This window comes from Hylobates moloch, unplaced genomic scaffold, assembly GCF_009828535.3.
Source record: "Hylobates moloch isolate HMO894 unplaced genomic scaffold, HMol_V3 SCAFFOLD_24, whole genome shotgun sequence".
Taxonomy (NCBI): domain Eukaryota; kingdom Metazoa; phylum Chordata; class Mammalia; order Primates; family Hylobatidae; genus Hylobates; species Hylobates moloch.
Window position 1 is genome coordinate 2,848,391 of NW_026652299.1, and position 24,662 is coordinate 2,873,052.

General features: G+C 46.9%; 1 protein-coding gene across 1 annotated transcript in view; it reads right to left on the reverse strand.

The window, feature by feature from the left end:
• KIF5C (kinesin family member 5C) overlaps positions 1–24,662 on the reverse strand; it is a 152,513-nt gene that overhangs the window by 10,636 nt on the left and 117,215 nt on the right. The window contains exons 17-25 of the mRNA XM_032145941.2: positions 21,964–22,081; positions 18,887–18,963; positions 17,718–17,827; positions 15,713–15,814; positions 15,455–15,515; positions 10,741–10,812; positions 8,030–8,134; positions 5,759–5,975; positions 4,424–4,537 (exon numbers count right to left, since the gene is read on the reverse strand). Coding sequence (XP_032001832.1) covers positions 4,431–4,537; positions 5,759–5,975; positions 8,030–8,134; positions 10,741–10,812; positions 15,455–15,515; positions 15,713–15,814; positions 17,718–17,827; positions 18,887–18,963; positions 21,964–22,081 — 969 coding nt within the window. The 3' untranslated portion in view covers positions 4,424–4,430. The remainder of the gene's footprint in view (positions 1–4,423; positions 4,538–5,758; positions 5,976–8,029; positions 8,135–10,740; positions 10,813–15,454; positions 15,516–15,712; positions 15,815–17,717; positions 17,828–18,886; positions 18,964–21,963; positions 22,082–24,662) is intronic.

A 24,662-nucleotide genomic window follows, 5' to 3' on the forward strand; every position in this document is an offset into this window, starting at 1 on the left:
CTTGCTAACATTCCTCAAATAACCCTCATTCATTCCTACCTTTGAGTGATCATCGAACCACTCTCTCCCAGGTTGCTGTGTGCCTGGCATTTTTTATCACTCAGTTCTCAACTTAAATGTCACCCCCTCTTCTAAAACAGTGTTCCTATTCCATTAGCCTGTTTTTGTTTTCTTCTGAGCACTTACCACTACTTGAAGTTACCTTGTTTATTTTCTGTCCGTCTTCCCCTAACAAGCATATCACTGCACAAGAACACAGCCTTCTTGTCTGATTCACTGTGAAACCAAGTACAGAGCTCGGCTCTCGATGCCTGATCCCACTTAGCCAGTAAGAAAAACTAAAGCTGACAGAAATCAAGTAACTTGCCCAGTGTCACATCGTTGCACTGCACTGCCCCATATGTAGCTCTGGGGTTTGAAAAAGATCATCTCCTCCTGAGGCAGCCCCCTGTGGATTTGAACCAGATAAGATCAAAGCCAGCATTATCCTGGGTTCTTTTGATTTTTGTACACTGGCATCTTCATTGGCTCTGAAACCTTGAGGATAAACCAAAATACTCATTATGGCTATAATTCTTGAACCCTGAAATGAAGCAGAAGGAAATTCCAAAGATATCCAGCTGTAAGAATATGTGCTTTGACTCCACAGGAGGGCTGGGATGCAATTGAGATCATTTCTACCCAGGGAAGAGACACTTCAGAATGAAAATCCCAAAGGTCAGGAAAGACTGTCTCAAAAAGGCTTTGTTCTCATCTAAGCAATGAATTCCATATTTCCAATTATTTTTCAAAAAAGGATTTAGCATTTTTTTACTTTTCAATTGCAATTCCTGAATCTGTCGATTACTACCCCGTTTTAATCTCCACTGACAAATGCCCAGTCATTTCTTAAAAATACTCATAGCCTGTAGATAAATTTTATATATATATATATATACATTTTAGATAGGCGCTCACTCTGTCACCTAGGCTGGAGTGCAGTGGTACAATCTTGGCTCACTGCAACCTCCACCTCCTGGGTTCAAGTGATTCTCCACTTCAACCTCCCAAGTAGCTAGAGTTACAGGTGTGCATGTACACGCCCAGCTAATTTTTCTATTTTTAGTAGGGAAGGGGTTTCACCATGTTGGCCAGGCTGGTCTTGAACTCCTGACCTCAAGTGATCTGCCCGCCTCAGCTTCCCAAAGTGCTGGGATTACAGGCGTGATCCACCATGCCCAGCCAATATTATCTCATAGCAACAACTAGGATATTCAGTTAGCAATAGGCCTTCCCTACCCAGTGGCTAGGATTGATTGCTATAGAGCAACTAAAACCCATTTAGTAACAACTATATGAATTAAAGGACACTATAAACCAACATGTATCAACCACCATGTTCTGTGGTGCTCAGCTGTACTAGCAGCTAACATTTTTATTGAGCAATTATTATGTGCTTAGAAGCATGACCTCATTGAAGCCTTCTGTCAATGCCAATGACCAAGATAAAAGATTTTCCCCATTTCATATATGAGGAAACAGACTCTGAGTTGAAGTAACTTGAAGGAAGTGGAAGACCTGACACCTGAACCCAGGTTCCTTGTCTAATGCCAGTCCCCTCAGCCACCCTGCCATCCTGAGAGCTGTAAGAGGGGGCCTGTTTATTTTGTGGCCCGGTGAGAGAAGCACCTAGTTACAGAAGCTGTGTCTAAAGCTGTGTGGAGAAGGTATGTCAAGGAGGCTCTGAATTCAGATAAAACTATCAAAACCACTTGTAGCACTTTGAGTAAAGAGACAAATTGCCAGCTGGGCACAGTAGTTCACACCTGTAATCCCAGCACTTTGGGAAGCTGAGGTGGGGGGAGTCACTTGAGGTTAGGAGTTCAAGACCAGCCTGGCCAACATAGTGAAACCCCGTCTCTACTAAAAATACAAAAACTAGCTGGGCGTGGTGGCACATGCCTGTAATCCCAGCTACTCAGGAGGCTGAGGCAGGAGAATCGTTTGAACCCAGGAGGCAGAGGTTGCAGTGAGCCGAGATCATGCCATTGCACTCCAGCCTGGGCAACAAGAGTGAAACTTCATCTCAAAAATATGATGATGGGTTGATGGGTGCAGCAAACCATCATGGCACATGTATACCTATGTGACAAACCTGGACATTCAGCACATGTATCCCAGAACTTAAAGTAAATTTTTTTTTTTAAAATGCCATAATGGGTGAGGGTGGTTGTCACTCTGAAGGTCTTGAAAGTCTCCCCAGACCTACTGATTTTCACTCTTCTGTATGAGAAGAGGCTACACTGGTGATGAATGGCCAGCATTTGGTTGTTTGGAGCCTACATAAAATATGGGACTGGCAGACCCTTGTTGGAACTCATGAAGAAGGTGACTGTCCCACTGCACAATCTCTGGACCCCAGAATCCCTGGACCAGTATATTTAGTAAGGTCTTGCTGGGAAACACACATACACACCTCTCTGTATGCTTTCATCAAATGAGGTGATGCCTATATTACATCTAGCCCAGTGCTGCGGCATATTAGGTGCTCCACAATGCACAGTGTGCCAGCTGCCCACCCCAACATCCACTCTCCCTGTCCTTGCTCTAAAAGCATTACCTTTCTCTGGGGTGGTGATGTGCCCAGCTAAAACACTACCTTTTCCAGCTAGATGTGGCCATGTGGCTCAGTGCTGTCCAGGGAAAGGGAGGCATCAGCACTGCGTGGGGCTTCAGGAAGGCTACTTAAAGGAGACTCATTCAGGACAGCTGCTTTTGCCTCTTCTCTGCTTCCTCTCTGGTTGCTAAAGTTGGAATGTAGGCATGATGGCTGAAACTGAAGTCATTTGGTGACCTTGAGCTGGCCTTGAGTTCAGGAGGCAGGCACGTGCTTAACCTAGTTAAGAGGCTAGGTTTGTTTCCACTGTGGAGATTCTTAACTACTGATGTACCACCTTCAAATTTCCCTTACATAAGACAGACGTAAACTGCCATCCTGTATAAACCATGGAGAGTTTTCAAACTTTGATGAATATCAGAATCACCCGGAGTACTTGGTTAAAAAGACAAACAAAGCCCAGGCCCTTCCTCCTCTAAGGAGCCTGGGTCTCTGGGTGCTCAAGGATGTCACATCCACCAAAGTTCGAGGACCACTGCTTCAGGCTTTTCTGTTCTAAGCTGCCCAGCTGGATCTTAGAGTTCCCTTCAGGTATCAGCCTCGATACTGACAATATGTAGTCAAAAGCAACTTTCTAACTTCCAGTTTCATTCTATTTCTGATTGGAAGCAGAGATTAGATAGGAATGGGGTGGCCCACTGCCAAGACCATTTCCCATTTTCCTGTCTAGAAGACGGCAGATGATGGCAGGCACACTGCCCGCCCGTGGGCTGCCTCCGCCTTCCCTCCTGTTCCCACTACTCTGACCAGCCCCTGGCCTGCTCCTTGGCACTGCCTGGGGCAGCACAGGTACAAGTTGTGTGGGGGCAGCTACCAAGGCATTTCCCTTGGAAGTTGTAGCCTAAGCCTGGGCCATGCCGGGACCCTGAGTGATGGCTCCAGCCCCTCCTGCTCGCCTTCTTGCCTTGATGCCGAAAGGACTGGATGAGGAGGGGTCCAGGCTTCACACCTTGCATGCTTGCCTGCCTTAGGAGCCAGCTACCCTAGCAAGGGCTTAGAGTCCAAGGACAATGTTCAGAGCCACCTCTTCCCATCTGCATGTTCAGAGTTTTTCTAAACAAAGTTTTCTGGTCACCTAGTCATCTGTCTGCCCGCCCAACTAGTAACCTCTTTTCTCCATTTCCATCACAAAGGGCGACAGTTTTCACTCTCTGCTTCTTCTCTGTTGTAAAGAATATCACTTGTTCCTTTCTTTTTGCTGGGAGAGAAATGTCGGGCATGTGGGTTGTGGGTAGAGAAGCTTGCAGACCACCATCTCAAAGAAAAAAGCATCCTGGACCCACCTAGATATCTTCTTAAAATCCCCATTTGTTGAGTTCAGATAGTAAACATAAAAACATCACTTTCTGTTATCTGGCTCTTTCTTTATATTCTGTTCCTGAGACTTAAAGCGACCCCCAACTTCTGTCTGCTCTGGGTAAAAGCAGTTGACAAACAGGTAATGCCCTTTGGGATGCCAACTAAAGAGGGGAGTCCCACAGGCAAAACAAAGCTCAGCTGAATCACTCACCACCCCTACCCCTGGAGGGGATTAGGCCGGGCCTGGCTCCAGGTCCCATGGGCCCCAGGCGGCCTCAGCTAGAAGACCCCAGGGCTCTAGACTGAGTGAGGACAGGTCTGGGTCTCTGTTTCCCTGGAACCCCCAGGGCGTGTGCTGGAGTAAAGCCGAACTCCTCTCTACTGCAGGTCCACTGCCAGGCAGAGGCTTTGGAAAGGCAAGAAGCCTCTGCCTCTAGATAGAGAAACCACCCTTGACATGGGACTCACTTTGTATTTATTTCTGGTAGTGAGTGGAGTTTGAAGAGCTGCCTCCTCCCCCTCGAATGGCATGGACGGCCGTTGGAGATGAGGCCGGGTAGTGTCCGGGGCGGATGGGCTTGGCTGTATCCAACCAACAGAAAGAAGAGAGAACACACATTTAGAAAAGGCTTAACAGTAACCCTGATATCTTACAGGTCACCTGTGACAACTAAAAGTCACAATTCTTATCAGCAGTACAATTCTTATCAACCATCAGATCTCTCTGAAAATGGGAAAACTATCAATATACTTAGCAAATCCAAGGCATCCAAATATTTAGGGGACAGAAAGAACTTAAACATCAATTAGCTCATTTCTAATTTGGGCCAAGAAAAGTTAGAAAAAAAGATTTTCAGTTTTATCTGAAATGGATCGTAGGTTCCCCATGACTTTCAAGGATATCTGTGTAGGCCCTGAAATTGGATGCCGAATTCTGCCTGTGATGCTGTTTTCTGGGGAGAGGGTCCATAGCTTTTAACAGATTCTCAAAGGGTATGAAATCCTACACATGCAATGAACCACTATTCTAAGGTATGATTTAAAACTAGAAACGTGAAACTGCTGGTTTACGATACATCTACACAGCAATATCTGATGGGAAATAAATTACATGTTATTGGAGATGTTTCAATTTAAAAAAAAAAAAAAAAAGGAGAAGAAGCTGTTTAGAGACTATCCCTAAATTGTTTTTATCCCTATGGCTACCCCAGGAACTAGGACTCTGGCTACACCCTCATTTCCTACATGGGCAAAATGCCCAAATCCATACAGGTCTTGAAGAGGCTGAGACTCCAGACCTCCCCAGGTTCTGTGCCCGCCTGTAGCCACACCCTGTCATGGATGCCAGCCTGGCTCTTTCAGGAGTATTTTCAAACCTGCACTTGGAGGTGTTCCCTGGGCTCTGGCTACATATGGGCTCCTTCATGGTCCCACCGCGTGCAGAACACAGGGCCCTTCACACCTTGCAGAGAAATATCCTCCTATTCCAGTATTTCTAAGAGTGTACCCATTTACAGCCCAAGACCTAGGCCTACAGCCTTGGCTGGCTTCTCTCTGCCCAGCTCAGAAGCTTTGAGACCACGATGTATGCTGGAATATCTCAGAGTAGGATAACGGGGGCGCCTGACATTCCCATTCCCCAAGGGTGAGCACAGGGTGCGGTGAGGGCTGCGTCCTGCGGGCTCCAACCCAGCCTTTCAGATGTTCCAGAGTGGGCCAGCACTGTCTTCACCTTTCAGCAGATCTTAGCTGGGAGGCCGCAGTAGCTTCTCAAACCCCGGGCGCCACGGTGCACGAACGTACCGATCTGGGCTGAATGGGCCCTTCTGGCCATGTTCTTGGCCCGCACGGCCTCCTTGATGCGATCCACCTCCTGCTGGTAGCGCTTACGGTCCCGCATGGCGTTCTCCTTGGCCTCCTTCAGCGCACTCTCCAGCGCCTTGACGCGCTCCGCCGTGGCCCGCAGCCGCTTCTCCAGCTTGGGCAGTTCACAGCGCAGGTCTGCGTTGTCCCGGACCAGCTGGGGTAGGAGGATAAAGGAAGGGAGTTACTACCAGGCAGGCAGCATTGCACAAACCAGAGTAGCCAGAAGCAGCCCCTGCTACTGAACAGGTGGCCCCCGCTAGGTCGTCCTTGGCACTCCGTACAACCACAGAAAGGAAAGGAAAACTCAGACTGTGGGGTCCGGGTTGCTGAACACGTGATTCACAGGGTGCAAGGAACGGTGGGGTGGGGATACAATTAAGAGCTATTTCCCACCACAAGAAACTTTCCATTTGAGGCAGGATTTACCTCCTCTTCTGTTTGGGTGTGTGTAGAGGAAAGGGGGATAGTGTAAGAAAATCGACCACGTATGAGAATAGTAAATTAGCATGAGAAAGCTGAAGCACTTAAAGTCGGTTCGAAAGGACTCAGTGAAAAACGCGCGTGTTCCTGAGCTCTCAGAGGGCTTCCTTCCATGCAGAACCTGCTGTTCACACTGGCATGGGGTTTGGACCCAGCTTTGCAACACATCCAGAAGCTAAGGAAGAGGAGGAGACTGCGCCTTTCTGCTGACTGAAGAAGCAACAGGCCAGCCCCAGGTAGGAGTGGGCTCAAGGGCCAGCTCTTTATGTCCTGGCCATCTGACTTGGCATAAGTCATTGGACCACCACAGGTCTCAAGTTTCTCATCTATAACACAAGTGTACTACATAATAGGGGATCCAGATGGAGGGAGGGAGTTTTGAAAATCAGAAAGTACCACACCAAAGTGAGCTACTGCTGGGTCTCTTGCTTTGTTCTCCTAGCACCAGCTGTAGTGCCTGGCAGAGAGTACATTTTTAATAAATGCTCATTCAATCCATGAATAAGATAATGCATCTCAGCTGGGTGCAGTGGCTCATGCCTGTAATTCCAGCACTTTGGGAGGTCGAGGTGGGCGGATCACGAGGTCAGTGGTTCAAGACCAGCCTGACCAACATGGTGAAACCTTGTCTCTACTAAAAATACAAAAAAAATTAGCCAGGAGTGGTGGCGCACACCTGTAATCCCAGCTACTCTGGAGGCTGAGGCAGGAGAATCTCTTGAACCCAGGAGGCAGAGGTTGCACTGAGCAGAGATCGTGCCACTGCACTCCAGCCTGGGCGACAGAGCAAGCCTCCGCCTCAAAAAAAAAATTTTTTTAAATAAAAATAAAAATAAATTTAAAAAATGCATCTCAGAGCCCTATTTCAAGCTCCCTGACAGTTTCTGCTTTCGTGTTTCTCATCGACAATTTGTTTGAGTGGCTTCAACTATCTAGAATTTATCATCCTCCCTCTGGGGAAAAAATGCCATCATCAGTAATATTGAAGAAGACTTAACAAGTTAAAGAGAAATGACATCTCCCCGGCCATGTGGTCTAAAAACTTGGGCCGTTTCCATCACATCCCAATTCCTAAAGAGGGAAAACAGCCATGCACACACCAACATTTAAAAAGAAAGTATCCAAGACAAATGACCTGCTGAAATCACTGGTGAGTTTGGACACAGTTATCACTCTCTGTCACTCTAGACAAATGCCAGCACATCGCAGGCATCCGAGAGCGCATCTGAGATCGCTAGGAATGGGCAGCTGAGCAGAGAGGGTGCTGGTTCCAGTCCCGGTCCTCCCACGGTGCAATGAAGCAAGGCACCAGTCTGCTTCCCCATCTGTAAAAATAAAGGACTTGAACCAGCTCAGTGGTGTCCACTTTCAGGTCCACAGAGGTACCTCAGAGGTGTCATGGGAGACACAGAGGCTAGTTGGTGTCCAAAGTCGGGGTGGAGGCAGGATGAAAAGACGGGCCTCTGAACACTTCCCTCTCCAACCCCAGAGAGCTCAAACCCTATGCGTTATATTTGGCTTTGATAAAAGAAAGTCCTTTATATATATGGGAAGTCACTGAGAACTAAAGGATTTGTAAGGACCTTTCCAGCCCTCATGTCCTCTGTTAGTGTACAGTTCTTTTACCTTCAATCTCAGTGCCTTCTCCGCACACTGTGGCCAAACCTGGTGGGGCTTCTTTCCAGGAGAGAGGGGGGAATCAGAGTGGAGCGGGCAGAACTCTCCTACCTGCTTGTGAACTTTGGTGAGCTGCTCCAGGTTATTCTCCAAGAAGGAAATTTTCTGCTTCTGGGCAGCACTGCCCCCTCCATCATCGCTGTCCAACTCCACACTCTGCATTGACACCAAGGGGTCAGCAGGACAGGCTGTCACCCACCCACCCTCCACCCCAGGATAATGTGGATGGAAAAAAAAAAAATCCCCATTCCCACCAAAGGGTATTCTGAAAGTGAAAATAGAGAGAGGTTCTAAAAGTTTAGACTCAACATATCCCCCAATTAATTTCCCTTATTAGTATGAAAAGCGATTTAAGGAGGAGCTATTTTTTAGAGAGCTAAAAAAAAAACTCCTTCAAATCTGCTTTTGAAAGTTGCAGATGAGTTATCTTCAGTAAAATATACATCTCCCTTTCATGTAGTAAATAGAGACTTCTTTTCAAAAGAAAGCATTCCAAAACTCATTAAGAAACAACAACTGCGAAAACATAAACCCAGAACCTAAATTTGATTTCAGCCATCATGATGGGACAACAAGTCACCAAACTTGTAACCAAGTGTCTATGGTCCCACTGGGAAGTCTTAATGGCCTCTGCTTGTCCCTTCAGCTTCCAAATCTATAAAATTCATTAATGAATCAGGCTCAAATTAATCATAGCATCCGGATGCTGGGTAAATTCTTGAAATTTATCAGATCTTGAAATTGGCAAAACACTGCACTCCTGGCAAGCCGAGTGGCACAGATAAATTGGAAAGTACAGGTGCAAACACATCCCGGTGTTCCAAGGTGGAAAAGCAGGTTTGCTCTGTCTGATTGTCGAAGAGATCATCATCCTTTTTCTGAAATGTAATGGCTACATGAGCATCTCAGACCTGCAGCTCTTCAGTCTAAAACTGAGCCCCCCAAATTTGAGCCTTAGCACTGGGCTCCCCAGGGGAGGGTTTGTTGAGACTTAGATTGCCACGTCCCATCCCTAGTCTCTGATTCAGTGGACCTGGGGTGGGGTATGAGAATTTCCATATCTAAACAGTTTCCTAGGTGATGCTGAGGCCGATGGCCAGAGAACCACCAGCAGAAAAACACTGGTCTAAAAGCAGGGCTTTCCTAGAGAGTTTTCTATCATGAAATCTGGAAGTCTGGTCTCAAGCTTCTAACCCTCCCTAGGACCAGAGCCTCCCAGGTATGGTCATGGCTTCCACCTCCTTCCTCGGACTGAACCTTTTCAGTCCATGTCATAACCTCTGGCCAGGTGCCCTCCCCTGTCTAGTCTCCCTGGCCATCACCTTTGCTCTGGCTTCACTCTCCTGCCAGGTCCAGGCCCCCATGGTCATTTGTATTTTGGACTGTGCTTACTACCTAATTGCCTAGCCATTGCCATGCAGGCCTTGAAATTGCCCATCATTTTCTGCCTTCTTTATTTTCATTTCCAGGATTCTAAACTTGCTTAAACCATGCTGTCAGGGGCCACACCAAGCCCATGCTTCTGACTCAACACCAACACCACTGCTCAACAATCCTTCTTCTCTTCCATAGCACGTCCCCCACCTTGGTGGCCTGAACCATGTCTAGTCTCCTTAGGCTTCCCATTCTCTTCCCTACTTCCCCACCAAGGACTGAGCCTCCACATAAACCAAGAAGACCCAAGTCATCAAATGTGACTTCTTTCCACCCGCATGTATTTCCCTGCCGATCCTTCCAACTTGACTTCTCCACTCCTCCTTTCGAGGAATTTGTGTCCCTTCTCCTTACCAACCCTATCTAATACATCCGTCTACACTATTAGCCCTCTCCCTCTCAGACCCAACTCTATCTTTGTAAGACATTTGACCTCTTTCCCTTGGCTCCTTCACACTGACACATTCACACACACACATACACACACTCAAATATGCACACACATTTACACACATATGCACACACTTTTCTTAAACAGACCTTCCTTCAATCCTACTATCCCTCTACACATGGCCTATTGTGTTACATCCATCACTTTTAAACACTTTGAAAGAGTAGCCCTCTTGCTGCCTTCACCTCTTACTGCTTTCTTAAACCTCTGCAAGCTGTTTGGGGGAGTCACCATTACGGAGTGTCTGCAGACTGCTGGTGTAGCATGAGGATGGAAGAAGCTCAGATCCAGAGACCCAGCAGGCCTGGGTTCCAGACCTATCTCTGGCTCTTCCCACCAGTGCAATATTGGGTAAGTTATTTAACATCTGAGCCTATCTCCACATCTGCAAAAACAGGAACACTAAGCACCACTTACATGGTTGCTGGGAAAAGCAAATAAAATACTGGATGTTGACGTGCTTCATAAACTCTGACCTAGCCCCTAATGGCCTTTTAACAAACAAATAAGAGGCTCTCTCGGTCCGACTTCTCCAGGCTTCTGGGCAATGCTTTCGGAAATGGCTGCTCTAAATGTTTCTGTGTCAAGAGCAGTCGCCCTCACACAGTGGGGGCCAGAAAAATATGCGTTCCTTTGAAATGAAGGCCAGAGAAAGCATTCTGACTTCCTTTTACTAAGAAGGAAAAATCAGATGGGAAAATGTTACCAAGTATTTTCTGCCTCCGGCACATTCTTTTAATAACATTCTCTGGTGTGAAGTAATTAATTTTTAAGCATAACTAGCCCTGACTTAAGCAAGTGATATTTCAACTGAAAATGATTCTTCCCTGCCATCTTTGATTTTCTGCTCAGTCCCATTCAGATGAAGAGAACTCACTTTTTTAACTCGGGTGGTCAGGTCCTGGACAAAGAGTTTCCGAAGGTTGTGCAGCGTCTGCAATTCTCTAGACTGGAAGAGATTTTTAAAGGCCACTTAAGTGTAGCAATTCACTGAATTTATGGCACAGTTGGCATCAGATCATTCCCCCAGACCCTTCCCAAGCCTGCCACGGACGCCGCTGGTGCACCCCCTTCCCTGTGACACCCCCACCCTGACCATGCCGACCCCTGGACCTAGTGTCATTCCTGGAGCACCTCGAGGTGCAGAGCCTGAGAACTCAGCCCACCAACTGTAAACTAGAACAAAGCCTGCCCACCTGCTCACCGTGGAACCACACATTCCCTCACCCACAGAAATGCAAAGGTTTCCTCACAAAAATTCCTACTGGGCTACGTTGTATCAGGATGAATTCCTTTTTTCTTTTTTTATTACATAAATGTTACAGTGTAATAGCAACAAGCTTAAATGAAAAGTTAGCCACAATATCTCACAGTAACTGACTCACATTCTTCATGTCTCCACACCTGCTTCGGGCGCAAGTCCACACGCTTGCTTGTTTTACGTCACGGAGCTTACAGATGAGGCATTTCGTTGGACTTTCCTCCTGGGTGGCCCCGGGCAAGTTATCTAACCTTTCTGTGCCTCAGTTTTCTTATTGGTAACATGAGAATAAAAACAGTGGTTGCCTCATCATTGCTGTCAAGATTAAATGAGATGAACCTTATAATGTTCTTAGAACATTTTCTGGCACATATTAAGTGCCCAATAAAGATGACTAGTATGAATTTATTGATGCATATTTCATATCATAAAAGCCATTTTTTCATTAGGATTGTATTGCTTCCTTTTATTGTTGTTGTTAAAACTTTCACTGTAATCTTGGGGGCATTTTTTCCCGTCATTTTGGATTATTTTCTACAAATGAAACCTTAGGAATTAGATTACTGAGACAGGAGCCTGAGCCAAATCTGGTAATCTTTGTTAACAAGATCAGAAGATGAAATATTTCTGTCTGTTCAAGTCTCCATGAATTTACTATAGGAAATATGATCAGTTCCTTGCAAAATATTTTCCCATAGAGGAAGAGGAGAGAGCTAAACTCTGCATGCAAACTGTATTTGTCTAAATTGACCTGCTTTAACACAGAATTTCGAGGGATGCAGCTCACACACGCTCACATCTAAAAGGAAGAAACCGACTATAAAGCTACGGAAACACTAAGTTTCTTGGAATAACGGTTCGCTGTTAATTTAAAGTCTTATTACTGGGTCCAATTCTGTGTTGAAATAAGAAGCACCTGAAGTCAATTGTGTCCTCGGATGAGGTAAATTACTTTCTGCAGGAAACCAAATGGATCTGTGATTATGAATAATGTGCACACAGGACCTGTTTGAGGCTGTGCCGCCTTCCAGCCCAGGGGCAGGGGTGCAGCACTCACTATGTTACAGACACGTCGTCCCAGGCCTTGCGGGAGGGAGCTCAGCCCGGATACCCTGCTCCGGAACACCTGCACCCACCCTGTATGTGTTCTCTCTCTTTCCCGTCAGTGGTTTCCTTACTGATTGAACTGTAACCACAGTTTACATTTTTCATAAAAACACCACCACACCAAAGGGGAATGAGAACAGAAGACGGAATGAGAACAGTGCTTTGTCCAAGGGCCAGGCATCTCCTGGGGTGTAAATACTAAATACAGAGTCCTGAGTTTGGCAACTTTCTCTCATTTTGTTTGTTTTTAGGGAGATTCAACAACAAATAGTTTGGGAAGGGTAGTACAAATCATTTAAAATCACTTGTCCCTTTTATTTATGCACACTGTGCTTAGGCAACTATCATTCGGCCTCCTGTGGCAATGCTTTTTCCTCCATCACATTCATTATCATCCCTCCGCCTCCCCACACGTGTCCCTCTTCACATCACAGGTTGCAACCCTCCATGCCAAAGCTCAAGGCTCAGCTTCCGGTCACAGTGGACAGCAAGGGCGGGACCAGCAAGGAGGGAATACAAGTCTCATCAACGCACCCAGAGGAGGGCTCCCGCCCCAAAGCCCAGACAGTGTCCTGTTCCAGCCAGTCAGCTGCCCGCCCCGGGCCAGGGATGCCCCGACGGCCAGTTGGCCTTTTCCACCACTGTCCCTTGCAGCGGGCTTCCCGGGCATTCACCCCCTGGCCAGCAGGCTCCATGCTCCACCCATCCCACCCAAACACTCCAGGAGGCAGAACAGGCCCTGCGCTGAGGAGGGCGGCAGAACAGTCAGCCAAGGACAGCGCGTCTATTTCTGAAGAACATTTACGGCTCGGGGAGGATTCCAAGGCTGAGTGAAAACATCCGAGTCTAAAACGGCATACACTGCAGGGCTCCACTCTTGGGTTTTAAAAGTGTGCATTTGATGCGTGTGGGTGGTGAGAGTGAGGGAGAGAATGTGGGTGCCACGGAGCCAGTGTGTCTGTCCGCGTGCATGGGCTGGGCGAGGGTGCGAGTGGGGAGCAGCCTGGGAGGGTGCGCGTGGAACCGTGCCCAGCGTGGGAGGGAGAGCAGACGAGCAGGGAGACGGGAGGAGCTAGTGAGGAAAATACGTCATTCAAAAGACGCAAAAGACCACTCGAACTTCAAAAAAGGCAAAAGAGCTGATGAAACATTCTTTAAATATCACACTCCTGAGTGTATGAGAGGAGAAAGCATGTGAGTCCATGAGCATGGAAATGAGTGTGCGTGTGAACGGAGGTGGTTGTGACAGTGAATGAGTGTATGAGAGTGATGGGTGTGAATGCGCCTGCGTGCGTGTGAGGGGGAGTGTCCTAAGACAGCATCTGTGTAAGAGTGTACAAGGGAGTGTGAACATGGGTGTGGGTGTGAGTGAAGGCAGCAAGGGGAGTGAGGGTGAGCAACTGCACGAGAGTGATTGTGTGAATGTGCGAGTGAGAAAGTGTGGACGATCATTAGTGTGCATGCGAGTTGTGTGTGTGAATGCAAGTGTGCATGTTCTGTGTGTGAACAAGAGTGTGTTGTAAGTACTTGTGTATGGAGGAGCATGCAGGAGTGAGTGCGGCTGAGCAGAGGCATGAGAACAGGAGAGTGAGGAGCTGACCGCATGTGTGGGCAAGGGACTTGTGAGCCCCGGCGTCAGTGTGTGACGATGTGCTCGCATGCTTGAGTTGTAGGTGTGAGTGAGACTGAAAGAGGGCATGGATGGCTAGGGACAGTGGGGATAGGGTGCCTGAGAGCTCACGGGTATAAAGGAAGAAAACATCCCAAAATATTTCATTGATATCACTGATCTCTGGCTGGTAGAAATATAGTGAAATTTTAATGTTCAATATTTTTCTGAATTTCTATAATTATCTATAATTAGGATTACCAATTCGCTGGTAAAACAGATGTAGATGAAGCAATTGTGGGGCTTCATTTCAGGTTCCCCAGCAGCAGCCCCTCCACAGGCTCCTCCATGATCCAAGGGCCCAGCTCCCTTTGGACACAGGCATCTTCTGTCCCCAGTGGCTGCTGCCCTCATTTCCTCTCCATGGCTTTGAGGTGCAACAAACATTACTAGTCCATGGGCCAGAGCACAATCTCAGGGCCAGACCCAAGCAACCAGTTCCCACCAATGTGGGGTCACCAGGTCCTTGAAGATGGATCCGTCCCACACAGATCCACATGACCCATGAACGGAGCCAAAATGGATGACTGTATCTAACCAACGGTTTCTCTCTGTCGTTGAATCATGTGAAATGCCTGAACGCGTTTTCACCAAATGGAGAGGCTATGTTAGAATGGTCTGTCTTAGAGCACAGGCTGTGGGGCACGGAGCCAGGCAGCTATCCCACAGAGCAGCTGAAATGGAAGCTGACCAGGGGAGATGATGCCGACAAACCCAGACACAGGACGGAGAAAACCAACCAGGTTTCAAATAACGAGCCCTTCCAAAGGTAGGCTGGGCCCGTCACTCCTCCACCCAAAGCCCTGCAGGTTTCAAGGTTTTACCTGGCCCGAATCACTGCAGCCTTTACCTCTCTGTGCTCACCTTATATCCCCGTCCTTCCCTCAGCGGCAGCCACACAAACCTCCCTGCTGGCCCCCAACAGGACGGTCCCGGGCTTCTCTCAGGGCCTTGCCATGAGCTGTTGCCTCTGCCTGCAATGCTCTCCCCGACACATCTCTATGCTCACTTCTTCTCCTTCTTCGAGTCCCTGCTCAAAGGTCACATCCTCGTGGAGCCTCCCCCAGTCATCAACCTATGCACATTCTATAGCTATCTGAGAGAGTGCAAGACTGGCTTCCTTACTGTTTATCATCTCTCGCAGCTAAAGGTAAGCTTCACGAGGTCAGGGATCCTATTTCTGTTGTTTATGGATATATTCAAGCACCTTGAAGAATGCCAGCCGTTAGGAGGTGCTCAATAAATAAATATCTGTTGAATGTTGAGAGGAAGTATGTCACAAAGTGCAGGGCTGTAAAATTGCTAAGCTGCAATTCAGCTTAATCCTCACTCAGGGGCTCCAGGTTACTGCTCTAAGGACAGATGGATTGGTTGACTGATTCTGTGAAAAGTTGAGGACTAAATTCTACAAATCCTACTTTTCCATAGAATGTCTTCTCTAAAACATTACACAGAAAGGTGTGCACGGATAAAATTTTGAAATAAACAATCCGACAAATCACAAACGAATCCGGTCTTGGAGACGAACATAAATCGGGAAATATCTTGACATACCACTGTCTCCTCCAGCCCTTTGAGGTCTTCTCTAGCTTGTTCCCTTTTATCGTTGAGCAATCTGAAAAACAAAAAGGAACCACAGACCACCATAGGGGACTCAGAGATTTCAGCAAATACTATTTGCAGCCACAGATAAATCAACAAAACCCACCAACAAGCACACAAATAGCCATTGTCTGTTTTTAAATTAGCCCAATCTAACCAGAATATCATGGGGATGAAAGAAAATAGAGGAAATACTTAGAGTGCACTCACAAGAGCTTTTCCAGCTTCATTTCTCTCTCTTGGCCCTCTATTTTCAGCTTGTTATAATCAGAACTGAGCTTCTCCTGTTCCAGTTGCAGTTTCTGATTCAAACTGAAATTGAGAGGAAAAAGCAATATATTCCACATCAGTCTGAAATTCTGAGTCATCCAGCTAAAACCGTGGTTCTGTTCCAACCCTGTTAGTTCTGTACAATAAAGGCAGTAATTCTGCAGGATTTGGAGGGATCAGAGAACAGCCTCACAGCTTCCTCCCCGCCCAAGTGAAAACTAATTTCTGGGGTGCATCTAAGAGTCATGAAACATAAGGCTTTGAGGATGTATTTATAGTTTGCTTGTGCAAGAGCTTCAGGGGAGAAATAATGAGATGGGAGAAGGGCTGATATTTTAAAACAGAGAGCCCATGTCAGAAGAACTCTTGCTTCCTCGGCCCCTTGGACAGCATGCACTCACTTGGGGAACCTGATTTGGCCATTTCCACTTTCCCTCCTTTCTGGTCTGATGTTCTAAAAACATCTCCCCAGTCCAAATGCCTCACTGATACAGGGACAGTTCCTGCCCTCGAGGAGTGGGCACAGAGAGAGAAATTATGAAGAAAAGACAGCCTGGGCTCTGCTGCAAACAGAAACTTGCCATCTGGTTGAGGGTGTTTGGTCAACATTTACATCAGCCCAGGACTCATAAAACCTTTCCTAGAGCCACGCCTAAGCGCCTGTAAAGGAACAGCTATACACTACCAGAAGGAAAACCCAGAGGCCATTTGAAAGGCACAGGCCAAGGAAGCTTCCCCTCCTCATAACCCACCAACCTGCCCTCTTTCTCATCTTCCTTCCCTCCCACCTCCCCCTCCCTTCCAGGTGAATCTGTGAGGGTGATTAATCAGAATAACGAACGTAAGATATCCCTGAAGGGGAAAAGCACAACATGGCAACAGCAGGGGGTGGCCAGGGAGGAGAAAAAGAGGGAGGAGGCTAAGTGCCTTCCTTCAGGAACTGGGCACTGAGCCTGGGTCACACCATTTAGACTTTTGCTTGGGTTATCATTCTCCTCTTTTAAAATGCAAATGCACCTTTCGAGCAGCTCACACACATTGAAAAGGGACTTGGATCAGTAGTCTGGAGAATTAAAGTCTAACTCCAATCTGATTCCTATTTAGCAATGTGACCTTAAGTAAATCATTTCGCCTTGCTTCCCATATAGAAATCTGTTTCTTCATCTACAGAAAGCGGTAGGGGAAGGAACAGTGTAGACCCTGGGTGGGGTGGGGGTGGGGAGGTCAGCATTTCAATATAATTGGTTTTCTTTGTAATCCCAGGTCTTTTATGCAGAGCATTTGAAAACATTATTCTGAAGGAGCAGAGGACATGTCAGAGGCTGCGACAAGGCAGGAGCACAGCATGAGGGGGTGTCACCAGAGAGAAACTGCAATGATGCCATCCTGGTGGCAGTGCCACAGGTCACTGGCACCTCTGCCTGCGCAGACACATGACAGTGTGGGGCCCTAAGAAGTGAGCACATGGAACCAGGTGGCTGGGTTGCCCAGTGAGCGTATATGTGTAGGGGGAGAAGGGGAGGCAGTGGTGCTGTTTTCTCTGGAGTGTTTATTAACCTACTAGAACCCTGCAGTCAGGACCAATTTTTTTATCTTTTTTCTTTTCTTTTTTTTTTTTTTTTTGGTGCTTTCATTACAGATGCTCCCCCCCATCTACTGGGGCATGCGTCCATCCAGCGGAATCACCTATGTGACCCTGACCCTCGGGGACTAGGAAAGGCAGCTAGGCCCGCCTGCCACCTGCCACACCAGGGCTCCAGGAGGCTCAGCTCCAGATCGGAGAACAGACCTTGGAAGCAGCCCGCCCAGCCTGCTGTGTCATCAGGGCAGTGCCCACAGGACAAGGTGAGCAGGGCCCTCGGCTAAGAGCCACACCCTTCCGGGCTTCCCCAAGAGGACCGAGGCATGACCACCCCCACGCCCCTGGAACCCTGGGCCAACTCACTCCCGAATCTCATCAATGATTTTCTGCTTCTCCTCAATTTCGTCTCGGAGTCTGGACAGCTGCTTCTGGTGAGCTTCCCGGTGGCTCTCCATCTGCTGCTCCAGTGCCTTCTGCATCCCAGGCCAAGAGAAACATGTCATCTACTCGTTGGCACTCAGCCCACTCTGTGACAAGCCCTGGATCTGGACCGACCTCCTTCCCCGTGTCCCTCAGATGTCAGATCCCAAAACTGGGGGCATTTCTGGCTCTTGTGCCCCCAGGACCCGGCCTTGCTTTATTGGGATAACAAAACCCAAGATCTGTTCTAAAACCAAGTGGGCCCTAGAAGCCAATTAGTCCACCAACTAAATAAAAAGTGTTCCCTTGACCTTCTACAGCCCAGCCTGAGCTTCTCCAGCCAGGTCAGTCAGAGGGCACCAACCTCTCCCGATCCAGGTAACCTCAGACAAGCCTGTAACCTGTGTGAGCTGCACTCCCTCACATGCAAAACTGAGATCAAAGCCCCTGCCCTACCCACTGCACAGATTTATGATGATGTCCAAAGGAGACCTCTCGGCCAAAGCACTCTGAAAACAGGAAAGGGACTCCCGTGATGCATGATTTTATTCTGCTGGCTGGGGCAGGGGCATGCCGCGGACGTCTTTAACTGTGGACTTTGACTCAATGAGGCTCACAGTTTGCCTACAACTAATCAAAATCCTACATCTTCTCCTGTCTCATTTTATTCACCTAAAAGTCTTACTCCCCAATCCATTTTCCTTTACAGTTTAAAATGTGACCAAAAGAAAAATCTCTATGTTTGAGACAGAAACTCAAATTTGGTGTGTTCTTCGTAAAGGTTGGAGGAAGAAATCCTTCGAAGTTAACTCCGACAAAAGAGCCCATGCAGTGATCGGGGGTGCTACCCTCTCCCTCTTCATCAGGAATGGGGAAGACAAAGGTATTAATGCAACTTAACCATTTTCTACAGACATCTTGGGGTTTCTGGACTTGTTCATTTCTAAGCCAGACTATACTCTGAGATCGACTCTGAATGCCCAACAACAGCCCCTCCCCTGTCCCCTGCCATACACAGATCTGAAGGTGACAGATTTTCCTAGAACAAGCATTTCCCAATCCAAATGCATCAAATGCACACTGGGCTTGATGGAAGGGGCAGCCACACACACCTTCATTTCTTCAGCATCCTGCAACCGCGTCAGATGTTCCTTCTCCTTATCCTGGAAGCTGACTTCGTGCATTTTTTCTGTTTTGAATTTTAAATGATGATTTAAGACTTAACTGGGGGGACTCACAACCAAAAGCAAAAATTAAAAAACAAAAAGCAAGAAAAATGGCAACAGCGTGAAACATCAGCTTATATCAACAGTTACAACCATAGCATAAAGGAACAGGCAAGGACTTCTGGCTAAAGCCAAGGCTGCCCCCTCCTGCAGCATTCCTTCCAGGGGGGAGCACAACAACTGTAGGGGACAATGCTGAGTGGGGGTGGCCCTCCTAGGACTGCACTCTGGCTTTATGTCACCGCACACCTGGGAGGGCTTGTTTCCTACCTGGTCTCTGTGAGCAGCCCAAGGTCATGTGCATGAACGGGCCTTGCAGATGATAAAGCCCTCTGTGACTGTTAGGTGGCCTGTGGACCCATGCTATGATGGGAGTTCTAGGAAGACCTAATTTAGCTCCCAAGGGCAGGCGTTTATTCTCTAAGAATCTGGGGCAGGAAAACATACTCTAAGGATGGGAACACGGGAAATAGAAAGATAGCGTAACACTTTTGAGATTAAACCAGAAGGCCCCACGTTTGGGGCAGGGCTGCAGTGTGGCACTCCTGTCTCAGCATATGCTTGGTCGATGGTGCTCCCTGAATGCCAGGGGCAATGGGCAGCCCCAGCTGGGGAGCTGGGGTGCCAGGGGGCAGAGTGCTTTACGACAGTGACATTCAATTCATTATTTCTCTCTAGTCTGTTCCACTTCAGGTTTTCTTGTCTCTATTTTATTTCAATTCAGTGGCCCCACTGCAGAAACCACCGGATGCAAGAGAGAAACATGATTTTCCATGTGCAGTTTTGATGGTGCACCTACTCCTAACATCCATGTGTTACCACCACCCAAAGAACATGTTACAAGGTTAGAGCAGAGAGTGGGTATGTTCTTTTTTTTTTTGAGACGGAGTCTTGCTCTGTCGCCCAGGCTGGAGTGCAGTGGCACGATCTTGGCTCACTGCAAGCTCTGCCTCCCGGGTTCACGCCATTCTCCTGCCTCAGCCTCCCACGTAGCTGGGACTACAGGCGCCCGTCATCACGCCCGGCTAATTTTTTGTATTTTTAGTAGAGACGGGGTTTCACCATGTTAGCCAGGATGGTCTCGATCTCCTGACCTTGTGATCCACCCGCCTCGGCCTCCCAAAGTGCTGGGATTACAGGCTTGAGCCACCGCGCCTGGCACGTTCTTTCTTTTTAAGTTTGCCTTGGCATCTGACACAAAATACATTTACTGAGCAAACTGTATAACAACAATAAAGGACATAAATATTGATAACAGCATCACCAATCCCAACTACCCTATCACAACCACTTTTATCTTAAATATGAATTTTTAGGAACACAAGCATCCATTCACTTTTTTTTTTCAAGACGGAGCCTTGTTCTGTCGCCCAGGCTGGAGTGCAGTGCCACGATATCGGCTCACTACAACCTCCACCTCCCGGATGCAAGTGATTCTCCTTCCTCAGCCTCCCGAGTAGCTGGGATTACAGGCATGTGCCACCACACCCCGCTGATTTTTGTATTTTTAGTAGAGACAGGGTTTCACCATGTTGGCCAGGCTGGTTTCGAACTCCTGACCTTGTGATCCACCCGCCTCGGCTTCGCAAAGTGCTGGGATTACAGGCGTGAGCCACCATGCCCGGACACATCCATTCATTTTTAATAGTTATAACCATAGTAAGAATACAATGATATATTGTGATTTTCACCTAACATTGCATCATAAACATTGCTGCACACCTTCATGTATTTCATGTGAAAAAAAAGTTCTATTAAATAACATGCCATAGTGTGTTAACTATTAGACATTTAGATGGCTTCCTTTTTTTTGCTGATCTAAAATTCTGCAATGAATATCTGAGATGTGATGATCAAAAGGTATGAAAAATGTTACAGTTATTAATATGTATTTTCAAATGGCTTTCTGAGAAAATTCTAACAATTTTCATTGCAACCCATAAATATATATGTTCTAGTTTCACATTGCATGGCACATACATTCTTAATCCTGTTCTACTTTGTGCATTTCTAGACCCTTCTCTTGAATTTCTGCTTCTATTCATTCATATTTATGAAGTGCTTCGTATGTGTGAGGCACTTCCCTAAGCTCAGGAGATCACAAGGCTGGCTGGCAAAGGGAAGAGCTTGTTCAAGCGGGTGCTAGGGAAGCCGTGACAGTTCAAACTTTACATTAAGAGCAACAGGATGCCATGGAAGGGTTAGAAGTGTTGGTTTGGACAGAGAGAGAATGTGAATTTTAGAATCATCCGTTGGGATGCCACACAGTGGCTGGCCCAGAGCAGACTGAGGGTGGGCATGGGTAGATGGATGTAGCCACAGTCCTTAGTTAACCTGGACAGTGAACCAGAGGGGCTTCTGGCAGGCGAAATGGACAGGCTCTGGTGACCAACTAGAGTCAGGAGGTGGGGAGCAGGGGATTCTGATTTGGGTAACTGGGTGGACTGTGAGGAAGATGGGAAGATGAGCGGATTCAGTGTGGGGACGGTCTCTCAGAAATCTCTCCTTTTAGGCTGGGCACAGTGGCTCACTCTTGTACTTTTGGGAGGCTGAGGTGTACAGATAACGAGGTCAGGAGTTCGAGACCAGCCTGGCCAATATGGCGAAACCCCATCTCTACTAAAAAAAATACAAAAATTAGCTGGGTGTGGTGACACGCACCTATAGTCCCAGCTACTCAGGAGGCTGAGGCAGGAGAATCGCTGGAACCGGGAGGCGGAGGTTGCAGTGAACTGAGATTGTGCCACTGCACCCCAGCCTAGGCAACAGAGTGAGACCCCGTCTTAAAAAAAAAAAAAGAAAGAAAGAAAAGAAATCTCTCCTTTTTTTCTAGTTATGCTATTGTTTGCAGTAGACCTAGAAATGCTTTCACTGAACAAAACTAAACATCATGATTCCAGCCAACCAGAGGCTGTCTGCCTCATGCCAGGTGTTTGACACCTGCACGTTAGTCAAATATTTACCTTGGGCTCGGAGCTTTGCCAGCTCTTCGCTGAGCGAGTCCTGGGACTCTTCCAACTGCCTCCTTTTCTGTTCCATGTTCTGCATGTAGTCTGTCAGAGACTTGATCTTGGCTTCGTGCTTTAAACAAGCAAAAAGGAAGAGTGAATGACTAGCAAGTGGTCATCCAGGCTGGCCTGGAATTGTCTGGTGGGAAAATGCGAGAGAGGAGGGGTTCCTGAGTCCCTTTTCTGTTCTGAGTGCCACTACCAAATGGTGTCCATTTTACCCTTGCCTTGGTGTTCAGAATCATACCAAGACAGACCTCTGCTTCTCCCTGTGCTTCTCGGCTTCATTCCCCACAGACACCACTCATGGCAGGCCCCTCCTCACCATCCACTTAACATGAGATGCCAAAGGCCGAGCTGGTTTCCCTTCTCAGAGAAAAGCGTGCATGAGAGAAAGGGGCTGGGAAAAGTGCAGGGCTGAAGGCCTCATTCATTCAACATGCACCTCTGGATTCCATCTTCACCATTCAATTATTAGGTCTTCCCTTTTTCTGTCCTTCAGACACACCAATTCCCATCTCAGGGCCTTTGCATTTTCCTCTCCCTGGAAGCTTTCCCTCCCCACCATCACCACCCCACCACACACCACACACACACACTACCCTGGCTAGCTCCTTATCACTCAGGCCCCAACACTTTCTTACAGCACCTAACGTCTACATCATTTGTCCTGTCTTTTTTACTTGCTAGCTCCACGAGGGTAGGTGCTTCATAAATAGTAGTGAAATGAATGGATGAATGAGAGCTTGTTGGCTGAACAGGGACAGCGGTAACTTCTAGGCAGATGGGAAATATATACAGAACACTCCCCTCTCCAGATCTGGGGAGCTCAGCTTTAGGCAGGAAGACCCTGGAGACTGAGCTTTAATCTTATAAAATAACCTCTCCAGAAAACACAACTCCATTGGAACAGTCATCTTATAAGCACAGTTTTTGGTGACGAGGATGAATGTCAACAAAGAAGATAGCATTTCGGCTGGAAAGACTGTGTCAGATTCCTGAGATCACATCAGAATATAAAGAGCCACGGCTTCTGTCACTTTTGAACCTCAGGAAATAATGGTCGGATCTTTGCTATGCGTGAATTGTAGCAGAGTGCAAACCACCACCTAATGGAAGCTGTGTTTGTTGCTGATGTAGGAAGAGAACTCTTTAAACTCAACACAGAGCCACAATGTTCTCCACTCTGATCTCATACAGCAAAGTCAGTGTCAGTCTGAGACCTGGACGATTCACAGCACCCCACTGGGCCCTCCTCTGGCTACACCCCACTCCACTAAGCAAAGAGTTCGCAGGCCAAAGGAACATGTCCATCTGAACCTATGTCCCCTATAGACCACCCTCAGAGTACTGGGGACCTAGAAACTTCCCACTCCAGGTCTGAAGGCCAGGGCTGGCACTACCTCTTCCTCACCCATTTACACAAATGGCAGCTGGCATCTAACAGTTCCATCAGTTCACACCGGGTGCAAAAGGGAGTTGGACATGGAGCTGGTATGTCTAGCTTGAAAGAGAAGAGGGTGGGCTGCAGGCCATAGGGTCTCCATTAGTACCCTTGCCTTGGCCCCCAAATGTTAGAGGCAGGCTGGCCAAAGCACATGCTATTGGTATCGTAGATGACCTAGAAATCAAGTATGAGGTGCACTGTTGCCTAATGCATATCATTTTTATTTTCATTTTTTATAAATAACAACCATATAATTATAAAAAAAATAAAGTTCTAAAGCAAATCCAGAAAAAGTGGTGTAAACCATAAACCAATCTATGGACTATTTCCCCCGATATTCCTGGTCTTATCTGCAGGAATGCAAAGCACCACACAAATCCAACTCAGCATTTTCATATTCACTTAACTGCATATAATTAGACTTTCCCAATGGCTAGGTTTTTACATTTTTTATAAGAGCTGCATAATATTATTCCATGTAACTTCATCTTATTAGTCTATCAATGGATATTTAGGCAATTTATTTTATTATAATGCAAAATAACACAGTCTTCAATACCTTGCATAAAAGCTTTGAATATTTTTAATCAGGAAATGAGAATACCATATGAAATAAATCTTTTTCATTTTCATTAACAATGAAAAATACTGTCAGTGAAATTACTGGACTAAATTCTACTTACATTTTTATGGTTTCTGATTTCCATGGTGCTTTCCAAAAGGACTGACCAAATTATACTTTTATCAACAATGTATGAATATATCAATTTTACTATCTCACATTAGCATTGAATAAGCTTTTCAATACATTTCTGCTTATTATGTTGGTTATAAAATGGAACCTTGTGGATCCATTTTAGACAGAGAGGTTGGAGATGTTTCTATGATTACACATTATTACGGTGAAAAGCATACCAGAATAAAGTATGCTTTTGTCCGCCTCGGTATTATTTGACACACCAATCCATGTTGGTATCTGTTTCCTGTTTACTCCCAATGACAGCCTATTTTAATGCCTGGCATAAGGCAGTAAGTGGTATACAACTAGACCCCTCCTGGAAACGTCAGACCCAAATGCCAAGCTGAGATATCAGTGGTAGCCCAGACGCTGGGTTGCTGTTTTCTGAAGCTACCTTATTAAACTGAAAATGCCACTCCAATAGGAGGAAGAGCAGCCTGACTCAACAGGCGAGTGAAATGTTCCCTC